At 38.4% G+C, this 13,282-nt stretch overlaps 1 protein-coding gene across 2 annotated transcripts in view; it reads left to right on the forward strand.

Moving 5' to 3' along the window:
- Rsf1 (remodeling and spacing factor 1) overlaps positions 1-13,282 on the forward strand; it is a 124,632-nt gene that overhangs the window by 69,717 nt on the left and 41,633 nt on the right. For both annotated transcript variants that reach the window (XM_031387423.1, XM_031387424.1), the window contains one exon: positions 11,015-11,169. In XM_031387423.1, the coding sequence (XP_031243283.1) occupies positions 11,015-11,169 (155 nt within the window). The remainder of the gene's footprint in view (positions 1-11,014; positions 11,170-13,282) is intronic.

Consider the following 13,282-nt stretch of genomic DNA (forward strand, 5'->3'; position numbering starts at 1 on the left):
TCGATTTGCATTTTTCTACATGTTAACCTCCAGTTGAGCCAGCACCATCTGTTGAAAATGCTGTCTTCAGAATTCTGTTTTTTTTTTAAACTAATATAAGTGAGCCTGTTATTGACCAGTAAGTCTAGAGACATAACTAGACATTGACAATTCAAAATGCCAAAATTACTAAGTGTAGTAATTTTCTAATATTGAAAATTCCACTATAAGTATTAGTTTCGTATATTTATCAGCTACTGACTACTTAACATCAATATATCACCACAGTTTTTACAACTTCTGTTGGGCTGGACATGACTGAATGGCATTAAGTAAGAACACTATCCTGGAGACTGGAGACTTGGAATCCCAAGAGCAAACAGTCTAGCTATAGTAACCCTCTTGGTGAGCTTGGGGTTTAAACGAGAGACTCTGCCTTAATATATACAGTTGAAACAAAGGATGATGCACGTGAACATACCTAAAATGCAAATAAAACAAAACCAAAAATGTACTGTTGTTCATACAGTGCCTATTTACATTTATTGTAGAATTAGTATAAATATGAGGTACACTAGAAGTAGTTAATACATACATGTGCACATATTCCACATTGAAAATCTTTTCATATACTCAGGTAAAAGAACTCTGGTAAATGTTGTTAAATTTTATTGAGCTAAGTTTGTTAGCATTTGGACGTTCTCCTATAGAAAGTGGGAGTTTTATGTGATTTAACTAAGTATAAGTAACAAATTTCAGCAACAGAACTTGTTCCCATTAGTTTTAAACCAGAAGAGTATTTGTTATGGTTATTTCATCATTTGTTTAGGCCTCAGGAAGGGAGGGCAAAAGTACATAAAATACTTTTTATAATTGATTAAATAATATGAAATACTTAGTACTGTTTACCATAGTATAACTTCTTTATGAAAGAAGAAATATAAAATATAGTGACAGAAGTGTTAATATTAAGTCATCATGAGAGAGGAGTTGTAGCACACAGATCTTAAGTAGACATGACTCAATCAGGTGCTTCCTTAAGTCAGAGAGATACTATAGAAAGTGTTTAGATTCTAATTCTAGTAAGGAAAAAAGCACTTGGTGTAGACAGGTGATGATCTCATAAATTTACATACCTATTGCTAACATTAACATGACCAGATGTCCAGCATTGAGAGAATTCCCAGTGGAAACCAGGGTTAGGAATGACTCTATCCTCACAGATAGATATTCTACAAATTAATAATTTATAATATATATAGTTATCTCCAGTAAAGGGACTAGTGAATATTACTCAGAAATGCAGATATTAACAAGTGTATGAACCAACTAGAACTTATATCTTGTCTTCTAGAAATAAAAGCACCGAGACCACTTTGACTAACCATTTGGTGATGTCTTCAAACGTTAATAAATTATTATAACATCAGTTTCATTCCTTTGTACTTACTGTAAAGACACAAAGGCTTGTTTGTATGAGCATTTTCATCTCATCTTGATCTTGCGTTTGCCTTTGCCTTTTAAAAGTCTTTCTCTGTATCTGAAGCTGCCCTACCCACTGTGCAGTTCAGGCCTAGCCTCAGTAATGGCCTTCTTTCTTTGACTACTGTAATGCTTGATATAGCATCGTTTTTCCTAACAGTATTAATGCAGTAGATTACTAGTACACAGCAAAAAGAAGTGATCTCATGTGATATGAATTTGTCTCAAAAATCCTTAGTTGTGAAGGAAGCCAAACAGACATAGTGTTTGACTTTATTTGTTTTAAGCTTAGGTATTAACAAGACTAATAAACTATGGTTATAATAATCAACACTCTGATAGCGGTCAGATGTGGTAACATAACACTTACAGTTAGTTTTAGTACTCAGGAAGCTGGGGAAGGAGGATCTTAAGTTTTAGGCCAGCCTGTACAACTTAGTGAGTTCTGAGTCAGCTTAGGTTACATAATGAGACCCTGTCTCAAAAATGAAAGCACCATATTTCTTGCTTTGGGGGCGAGTTTATATTTGTTAGTGTTTGGATATAGGCTGTTTCTTCCATCCTGTTCCCCGGCTCATGTTTTGAACTTGGTCCCCAGTGAGTGATACTACTCTTGGAAAGTTATGGAATCCTTAAAAGATGGAGAACCTGGCCTGAGGAAGTGAGTCAGTGTGGATGAGGTGTGGTAGCCCATCCCCCAACTTCCTGCCCATTCTCCACTTCCCGACTGCCCCCTGCTCTTAACCATGCCCCTTTTCAGCCATGGTGGCTTGCACTCTTCAGACTAAAGCCTGACTGAGTAAGTAACACCCCTTTTCTGGCTGCCTTTTGTCAGATACTTGTTCACAGCTACAAGAAGAATTACTAACACAGTGAGTGTCTTGTGCAGAGTAACTGAACTGAATGCTAAAGGAGTTTATTTTAACCCTGGCATGGCTGAAAAAGCCTGTAATCCCAGCATGTCTGAGGCGGAGGTAGGGGAATCATATATTTAAGGCCAGCCTGCTCTTCAAAGAAGACATCATGTCAAAGCAATAACATTTTACAAGTAAACAAGAACATGCTGCCTTCACAGTGTATGAGTTGTACCTCTAAAAATATTTTTAAATTGATTGTGGTTTTGATGGTCATTTACAGAAATTTAAATTCTGAATTGTGAATCCAATTTTCATGTATCTTTATTTTTAGACCTCTGCCAGGACATTTTTAAAATTTTTGTTTTATTTTTCAAATTATGTCGTACATGTGCGCTGTGGGTTATGCATGTGTGAACGCATGTGTTCTCAGAATCCTGAAGAGAGTGTTGGATTCCCTGAAACCATAATTACAGGTGGTTGTAAGCTGCCTGTTGTGGACTGACTGGGAACTGAACTCAAGTGTTGTACAATGGCAGTGGGTGCTCATAACCACTAAGCCATCTCTAAAACTGTCAGGACCTTAGTTAGCTATGCTGCTAATAATGATTAAGAAGGTGAGACATAAGCAGGGTGTCGTGGTGTCTGCCATACAATTCTAGTACTTAGGAGGCAGCATCGGAAGGATTATCACAAATTAGGCCAAGCAAATGCTACAACTATTAATAAAATACACAAAAATCGAAATTAAATGAAGAGATGAAGGTAGGTGCTGAAGTCAGATCTTCCAGAATCAGTCCTGCTGTAACCTTAGGGTATCTTATTTTGTTCAGTTTCTTTTATTTTGAGAAAGAGTTTGCTATATACACTAGGCTGTCCTTGAACTGCTTATCTACCTACCTCAGCCTGAGTGCTGGGAGTTTAGATAAACACTACTATACTTTTGTGTTAGAGTTGCATTAAAGCTTGCTGATTTGTGCTGTCTTAATAATATTGTTGAAGTTATTGACATGCCTCCATTTTCTTGCTTCAGTAAAAGACTGTTGTCCCTTGTAGTTTTCATTTTTTTGCCACCTCAACATGTAGTTGATACATAAGAGACAGAATAATGTTGCTGAAGCTTAAAATATAATGAAAATTAATATAAGATACTTGCTATATTTATATTATGCTTTATCCTATTTTAAGGAGAACTCCCCTTTTACAGAAAAAAAGATACAGGGTCATAAATGTTTAAAAAAATTAAAAAGGTAGATGTGAGCTGTGATGGAGAATATCCCATCGTGTCAAGGAAGAGCCGGCTGAAAGGTTATTCTTGCAGTTTGTCTGCTTTTGTTACCATTGGCCTTCGGGGCTATTGTTCCTGAAGGTTTAGCCCTTACCACTAACTCACATCTGAAGAACTGTTAGGCTCATAGAAGAAACATTACATAATACAATAGTTAACAGTGTGTCCCATTTCTCCAAAGTCTAGATTATTTAAGATACATATAGGGACTGTAAGCATTAGAATCTGGTAAAGTTGGAACGTTAGTCTGCCCTAAACTAAGTTTCTAATCTTTTCTACCAACATAATGCAGTACAACCAATTTAAGTTTATCCCCAACCAGCTTGCAAATGAATGAGACTCAGGCTATGGTTATTTTATTTGGCTTTGACTTGGGGGTAACCTCTATCTACTTTTCTAACTGCTGTCCTACCTACCTCCCCAGCGGTGTACCCCAGATACTTACTGTTTCAGCTGGCCGTGTGCTTGTGGTCTATCTCCTCTCATGGCATCTTCCTCCTTCTCTGTCCTATCTCTTCTCTACCCCCAGTCAGGTAACTCAAAACCTACCTACCTCTAATCCCTCCAATAGTTGGCTGTAGCCAAATTTATTTAACCAATAGTTTTAAATCAAGCGACAAGGTTTACCTAACAAAAACTTGTAAAAGTGAGATCTTGATTAGAGAATTTAGCATTATGATTCTTTTGTCATCCTACATAATAGCAACCACTCCTTTTGTTTGATTGGGTCTAAGGTGTTAGGCATGTATTTTACCTCATTTGTTCTTGTTCTACGTATATACTGTCAGCAAAACTAGTCAGCTTTCCATGCAAAATTAATCTAGAATTTTACTATGTTTTCATCCCCTTCCTAGCTACATTGTTCTCTAGCTGCTGTCTTTGTCTTTATGAAAATACATATAGGCTGGGTGGTGATGGCACACGCCTTTAATCCCAGCACTTGGGAGGCAGAGGCAGGAGGATTTCTGAGTTTGAGGCCAGCCTGGTCTACAGAGTGAGTTCCAGGACAGCCAGGACTACACAGAGAAACCCTGTCTTGAAAAAAACAAAAATAAAATAAAATAAAATAAAATGCATGCAGCTTAGTTTGGGTGTGATAGTATACTTCTATAATTCAGGAGACTGAGGTAGCAAGATCTCTAGTTCAGAATAATACACCTCCCCGCTCTTTCTCTCGCCCCACCCCCCAGGGTGGTCTACTATACCCACAGATAGTTTAGTCAACATGACAAACCAACTCCCAACAGATTTCCCTCTAACTAGTTTTTTGTTTTCAAGATCTAGTTACTTTTATTTTTATGTGTATAACTGTGGTTTGTTTGTTTTATTCTTTTGTCTTCCACACATGTATACATAGGCACACATACACATTTACATACATACAACAAACATACATCATGCTCACATACATATACAAAAGGATTGTAATTAGTATGTGAAACATGTTCTAAACTAAGAGGACAGTAGCACAGTCATTTTGTCCTAAAAGAACATGGTATTTTGGAGGGAAATGGCTGATATTATAGCTTGAAGGAAGAGTGGTTTGAAGGAGAAAAAGAGAAGGGAAAAATGTCCAGATTGTTGTTAGGGTCTATAGTCTACTCTTAAAGTTTCAGTTATTAGGGGTGGAGAGATGGCCAGTGCTTAAGAGCACTCGTTGCTCTTGCAGAGAAGACCTCGGTTCCTCCAAGCACCAATATGGTGGCTCACAAACAAATGTAATTCCAATTCTAGTAGATATAACACTGTCTTCTGCTCTCCATGAACAAATAAATGCATGTAGACAAAACACTCATTGTTTATATTTATACACAGAGAGAGACAGAGACAGACAGAACGAGTATATCTTATTTCTGACTAGTTTAAATTTAATATATTTCACTTTTTCTAGGAGAAAAAAATCATTTGCTCAAACTATGAAATATCTAGATTTAGATAGTTTTCTGTTTTTATGCTCTAATATGTGTACATTATGTTTGTTTTTAAAAACATCAATCAAGTTAAAAGCCCTTTAGGGAGTTTTTCTTAATTTTGTTTTATATCTTTGATACATAGCATAAAGAGTTTAGATAGATCTTTTCAGTGATAAGAGCATTTAGTGAATAACTTGAATATACTTCTCAGAATCCAGCATGACTTCAGAAAATGGCACATAGGTAGAGGCATGTGCTCCATACAGAACTGTGTAGTAAGGAGAAGCAGTAACTAAGCTTTCACACAATTTTGTTAGGAGATGAACTAATGTAATAAGGAAATAACATCTTTGTGAAAAATAAATTATTTACAAATAGTTGAATCTTTTTTTTTTCTGTCAAGTTGATACATTACCATATCAGACTCTGAAAGAGCACCTAATCTGAAAGTTTAATAAACAGTTAAATTTTATACTTTTGCTTGGTGGTGGTTGGCACATGCCTTTAGTCCCAGAACTGTGGAGGCAGAGGCAGGCAGATATCTGAGTTTGATGCCAACCTGGTCTACAGAGTGAGTTCTAGGACAGGCTGAGCAACACAGATAAAACTTGACTCTGAGAAAAAAGAAAAAATTATACTCTTTATTTTATTGTTTAAGTTTGTATTACATTTATTATATATATTATGTGCATTCCCACACTTGATAAATAGTTGTCATTTTAACATCTAGTTGATTTCCACTAGTGACAATTTTCTTTCTTTCCCAGGGAAGTCAATTTGATATTTGGTCTTTTATTTCTTGTATTGTGTAAAATCTAAAATAGGAAATAATATAAAAGTATTAACAACATGATGCTTCAAGTGGAAAATTCCACCTTTGACCTGGCATTAACTGGTAGTATCAAAAAACACAGGTATTCAACATAGAGTGTATTCAGCATCCCAAGGAGGAAACAGTTACCCTCCTGGTCACTTTCATTAGGAGGACTCTTCTTCACATGTCTCCATTGTCTAGCATAGTAATACCCACAGAGAGGAAAACACAGCATTTGTGCAGACCATATGTCCCAGTGACAAGCTGCATATGCTGCCCCTCAAGGCTAAGATCTACCTGCCTTACTCAGTGTTTTTAATTTTTGTTGTGGGACCTAAAGTTATTGTTGAGTCAGAAAGGCCCACAGACACCCTGTGAGAAACAGTAATACAAGAAAGAAGAATATTTATGTTTGTCAATGGTACAGAAGGTTAAGTTATTAAGAGAAGCTGGACATTGGTATACAACACCTTTCCAAAAACCGTGGCATTGGAATCACAGTATGTCCAGCAAGATACAAGTATGGTCTGTCAAAGGTCTGTGTGATAAATGAAGGAGAGGAGTTAGTAAAAAGCAGAAAAGTGATGCACAAAGCTCAGTCTCCTCCTGCCACTCAATGTGGCGCTGCTTCTCAAGAACTAAGTAACAACCTGTCTGCAGGAAAGCTGGAGGTGAACATTGACAGGATGATTACAGAAATGGAAGGAAAGACCAGGAACTAACTTGTGAAGATTTGATTTGATTACAGATCTGATCATGTGGTATAGGAGTTCTTGATGAATTGTCCCTGCCTTGCTGATGAGAATTTTACCAGGCCAAGTCAGCCTGTTGGCCTGTGCTAGAAAACAAAAGCAGCATGTGCAGAGTGAAGCCAGCAGTGATGGGCCAGAGTTCATGGCCTTACTGCTGTGACAGCCTACTCTTTTCTTTTTTTTTTTTTTAAAGATTTATTATTATATATTAGTACACTGTTGCTGTCTTCAGATGCACCAGAAGAGGGTGTCAGATCTCATTAGGAGTGGTTGTGAGCCACCACGTGGTTGCTGGGATTTGAACTCAAGACCTTTGGAAGAGCAGTCAGTGAGTGCCCTTATCCACTGAGCTATCTCGCCAGCCCCGACAGCCTACTCTTAAGCTAACAAAAGTACAAAGGTCAATAAAGACATCTTTTCTCAATTGTTTTTTTATAAATAGTTTCCTTAACAGTAGCTCATGCTTATGGTAAGCCTGGACTGGGTGATGACTACAAAATTTTATATTCACTGACAATGATTCTGCTTAATCCAGGTGAAATGCCCTACAAAATCCCCATTCAATCTATGTCCTTTACTCTAATGTAACTTCATTGTTTCATCTGCAGCTTAGGAAAATACACTTTTTCTTACCACATTGATAGCAGCTAACAGAATCAGGGGTGTGGAAAGTTTCCGAAAGGGGTTTCCTCAACTTAGGGCATGGTGGCCCACGTCTATAATTCTGACACTTTAGAGATAGAAGCAGGGAGATCACAAGTTCAGGATCATCCTGGGCTTCACAGAGTTTGAGGCCAGCCTGAATCCACTAGACCCTGTCTCTAAGAATTAAGTGAACAGAAGGAGCCTGAGTATAACCAGTGACCTCTGTGCTATTACCAATGCTTGCAACACAGCAAATAAAGCCACAGTTGTATCTGCCTGATGCCACTGATGGAGTGGTGGTAATGATCAACATTGAGGATTCTGAAGATTAAGGGGGAACATTTTTTTTTTTTTTTTTTTTGGTCTTTTCGAGACAGGGTTTCTCTGTGTAGCCCTGGCTGTCCTGGAACTTACTCTGTAGACCAGGCTGGCCTCCAACTCAGAAATCCGCCTGCCTCTGCCTCCCAAGTGCTGGGATTAAAGGTATGCGCCACCACTGCCCGGCAGAAAAAATCTTTTAAAAATTCCAAAAATTATTTTAAGCATATGATATTTTTTGCCTGCATGTATGTATGTATATCACATTTATGCCTGGTGCCCATAGAAGCCAAGGATGGGGGCATTAAATTCTTTGGAACTGGACTTACAGACAGTTGTGAGCTACTGTGTGGGTACAGGGAATCTAACCTAAGGTCCTCTGGAAAAGCAGCCAGAGCTCTTAACTGAGCCATCTCCAGCTTCTTTCCACAAAATATTTCATTACACATGCTAAAACATAACAACGTGAGGCTTTTATAGTAAGCTGGAAGAAATGAATATAAGTGTTTTTAACATCGATTCTGAATGAAATTCCAGTTGTTCATGTATTGACCCATTATGAAATAGTCAGAAGGATCATGAGCCACCATGATCTGGAAAATAGAGGTGAAGATGTTAATAATTGCAAAAGTGTTGCTATACACATTGCAGGGGCCTTAGAGTTATATGCATTTATAACAAAATGAATGTCTGTTTATAGAATCCAATTTCCAAGGTAAACTTGTTCATTGTGGTGAAAGTTTTGTGTGTATGTCTGTTGGTGGGTGCTTAATGAGTCTGCACGCAGTGCCTACAGAGGCTGGGGACAACAGCTTCAGGTGTTGGTCCTCAAGTACTGTCTACTTACTGTTTTTATGGATTTTCTCTCTAGTCTGGAACTCAAACAAGTTGGTATTCTAGGCTCTCTGACCAGCAATCCCCAGGGAGACACACCTATCTCTGCCTCTCCAGCTCTAGGGTTGCAAATGTGCACCACCAGATCCAAACTTATTATCATCGTTGGTGGAATTGAACTTAGATCCTCATGCTTGTAAGGCAAGCACTTGGGAAACCTTTTTTTTTTTTTTTTTTTGGATTTTTTTTTTTTTAGATTTTTTTTAAGATTTATTTATTTCATTTTTTTTTTTATGTGTATGAGTACACTGTAGCTGTACAGATGACTGTGAACCATCATGTGTGTGGCTGCTGTTGATCTCAGAACCTCTGCGGCCCTGCTCGCTCCGGCCCCACTCACTCCGGCTTAATTTTCTGCAGCTGTCTTCAGACGCACCAGAAGAGGGCGTCCAATCTCATTATGGGTGGTTGTGAGCCACCATGTGGTTGCTGGGATCCGAACTCAGGACCTTCGGAAGAGCAGTCAGTGTTCTTACCAGCTGAGCCATCTCGCCAGCCCGGGAAACCTTTTTTAAAGATGTTCAGTCTTTTGTCATGAGACGTAACAAAGGCAGGAGTTGCTTTAGCTCATGATTTCAGAGGTTATCTAGAGTCCTTCCTAGTCAGTTGTGCTGTTTCTGGGCCTGTGATGAGAGAGCATCATGGTGGTATAAGCCTGTGGCAGAGGTTGTTTATCTCACTCAGGACAGCATGCAGAGGAAGAGAATACAGGAAAGTGACAGAGCAAGGTACATGGCCCTCATATACTCAGTGACCTACTACCTACATAATAACCCCCAATAGTGCCATTGTAGTATTATTTTAAAAAGAAATTAACCCAGTAGTTAGGTCCTACTACTACTATCAGCCCAAGAACTATCAGTTGGGCCCCAATACTTAGATCTGTGGGACTAATTATTTCAACCACTGTCCAGAAGAATATCTTTGTCACTAATGGACACATTTCTAGATCCCTTAGTTGCTTGAGATCATCCTTCTCATAAAGAAAATCCAGCCATATATGACAGCACATGCTAGCTTATGTGGCACCAAGACGGAATGATTGAGAGATTATAACCTGAGCTATACAATGAGACCCTAATTCAAAAATATATTTAAATTGGAACAGTCTATACAATGGCCTTTTGCCATTGTTGTTGCTGTTGATATTGTTAGCCTTGTCTTTAATGGCTGAGCCATCCCTCCAGCCCTACAGTAGCCTATTAATCATAGAACAGCACCACAAGTAGGAACCGAAACCTGTCACTGGTTGCTGTTAAGCAGCTAAAATCAGCATTCTTGAGCTCCCCCTCTGCTGCCCAGTTTCCCTGAACACATCTTATCCCTGTAGTGATTATTCCAGCTACTTATGTGTGAAAATAAGAAAATATAAGAAAATAGTTGCTTACTGGTGACACATAAGAATAATGTTGATTCCTAACAGCTGTAGATTGTCCATATAGTTGGTGGAGATAGTAATACCTTTTCTTCTTAACAGCACAACATGCACTATCTTTACTTAACACAAAAAATTATTGAAAATGTTGTATGAAGTTACCTACAGACTGTATCTATAGTCTGTACATGAACAGAGTCTGAGGAAATGGCAGAGTGGATAAATGCTTCCTCCCTAAGTGTGAGGATTTGAGTTCAGATTCCAGCATTCATGAAGAAGCTAGCACAGGGATACACAGGTAGATCCTGGACTTATATAAAAAAGATAGTGTTGAAGGTGATTACAGAAGACGCCTGACATCCCACACATGGACATTTGAATTGTTAACCACATACATAAATAGTGGTCACCCTTTGACTTGTGTAATCTTGGACCTACCCTTGTTTCTATCCAAAGTGTTTCACATTGTTGTTCTATTCAGTAAGGAAAATAAACTTTCTGTTTGATGAACAGTACATTTTAATGTGTGTCTTTCTTAAATACTTAGTTTTAGAATCTGGGTTTTGTTAGGACTACTCCCAGGCCATGATGTTCTTTACTGTGTTGTTCCCCTCTTATTTTAATTTCTAGTGGGTGCTGTTCACAAAGTTTACTAGACTCAGAAAGATTTTTATGCTGTCTTATTTTTTCCCTTGTTTAGAAATCGAAACGAGTTGGCTGAGACTCTTGCACTCCTGAAAGCACAAATTGATCCTGTACTATTGAAAAACTCTAGCCAACAGGAAGACTCTTCCCGGGAAAGTCCCACCCTAGAGGATGAGGAGACTAAAAAAGACGAAGAAACACCTAAACAAGGTTTTTTTGTGTGTTTTCTTTTGCTTTGTTTTGTAATCTCTTCTATTTTCTACTCCTCTACCCAACTATATAATCCTGAATTTTTATCTCAGTTTGAAAAATTGAGAGCCTTCCTATAAAAGACTATTTCAAAAGGAAAAAAAGAAGCAAAAAATGCTTGTTCTTTCTGACATTAGTGTAATGTCTTAACAGTTTGAGAATCTTGTTAGACATGGTGCCACTCTCCTATGCTCTCAACACTTGGGAGGCAGAGGCAGGATGTGCTGAGTTCTAGGCCAGCCTGAAACAAACCAAAGCCATAACAGAATGCTAAGACATTTAAACATTTTTAGGTTTGTAGGGTCTGTGGCATTCAGTGCATTTATTTACATTGTTCTCCCCACTAAATTCGTGAACGTGATAAACACTGTTTTCTTCAGCTGCAGCCCTGGAATCTGCTTTGTCTTTAGGAATTTTATGACTAAGAGTCTCATATCTCAAGAGTCAAAGTATATTTTGCCTTGTTTCACTTAGCACCTGTTTTCAAGTGTCCATGTTAGTGCGTGTATGATGACCTCCTTCCTCTTAAGCATAACAGCCAGGCTGTGCTAGGCTGCACCTTTAATCCCAGAGGCAGGCAAATCTATGACTTCTGAGTTTGAGGCCAGCCTAGACTACAGAGTGAGTTCCAGGGTAGCTAAGGCTACACAGAAAAACCCTGTTTCAAAAACAAGCAAGCAAGCAAGCAGACAGACTGAAAATAGTCCACTGTGTAGGGCCCACTTTGTGTTTATCTGTCCATTTGTGCTCCATCCTTCTTAAGGCTGTTGATTAATCCTGCTGGGAACATATAATACAGATACTTCTTTGAATTTATGCTTATGCTACACACCAGGAGTGAAATTGCTAAATTGTATGATAATACTGTTTAATTTTTGGAGGCCTTACCATACTTGGATCTTTGTTTTTTGTTTTTGTTTTAAAGAAATGGTCTCACTGTGTAGCTCTGGCCTAGAACTCACTCTGTAGTTCAGGCTGATCTAGAACTCACAGAGATCTCTCTGCCTCTGCCTCTCAAATGCTGGGATTAAAGTCTGTGTCACCGTGCTTGGTCGTTTTCTTTTGATAAATCATGAAACTGCTAGACATAATTAGTCCTTAATGACTAATAGTTCTCAGCATCTTCTCAGATGCTTATTAATCTTTTGTATCTTTAAAAAGGTATAGTGTCATTTGTTAAAATGTCTTTATTATAAAATGTTTGTGGTATGTGTGTGTGTACCTGTGTGCGTGCGTGCATGCATGCATGCATGTGTGAGAGACAGACAGACAGACAGACAGACAGAGGGCAGTGCTGCTTATACTTGACTTGAGCTCATAGGGTCAGGTAATCCTTCTGCCTTAGGCAGAGTTGCTGGGATTATGTCACCATGCCTGGAGTGCTTGTTTTTGTTTTTGTTTGTTTCTTTTTCTTTTCTCTTCTTCTTCTTTTTTTGTTTGTTTGTTTGTTTGTTTTGTTTTTTTTTTGTTTGTTTGTTTTTTTCGAGACAGGGTTTCTCTGTGTAGCCCTGGCTGTCCTGGAACTCACTCTGTAGACCAGGCTGGCCTCGAACTCAGAAACCCTCCTGCCTCTGGCTCCCAAGTTCTAGGATTAAAGGCATGTGCTACCCCTACTTGACAACTGTTTATTTTTAAAACCAAAGTTAATCATTCATTTTTGTTGCATTAATTCTTAAGGCTATGACAGTTGTAAATATTAAGCCTGTTTTCATTAAGTTTACTAGTTTTCTACTTCAGCAGATGAAATCTTTACCTTTCTGAAGGAAAAAAACAAACAAAAACCAAAACTAAGCACTGATGTGTGGAGAAGAAACAGCTAACTCTAATGCACACTTATGGTACTTATGCACATCTGAGCACATGGATTCGGCGGGGTGGGGAAGGGCATGGATCAGCTTCAGGCCACATACCCAAGGAGCCATTTACCTTGTTTTCTTGAGAAATCGTGTTATACTAGGACCTGAATTCCTTGATTAAGCCATAATAGCAGGCAAAAGAGCCCTAGGCAAAATTCTCCTCTCCAGCTCTTAGATTACAGACACAAGCTGCCACATCGGACTTTGTTTGTTTGTTG

The sequence above is a fragment of the Mastomys coucha genome, unplaced genomic scaffold (genome assembly GCF_008632895.1).
Source record: "Mastomys coucha isolate ucsf_1 unplaced genomic scaffold, UCSF_Mcou_1 pScaffold21, whole genome shotgun sequence".
In the NCBI taxonomy this organism is placed as follows: Eukaryota; Metazoa; Chordata; class Mammalia; order Rodentia; family Muridae; genus Mastomys; species Mastomys coucha.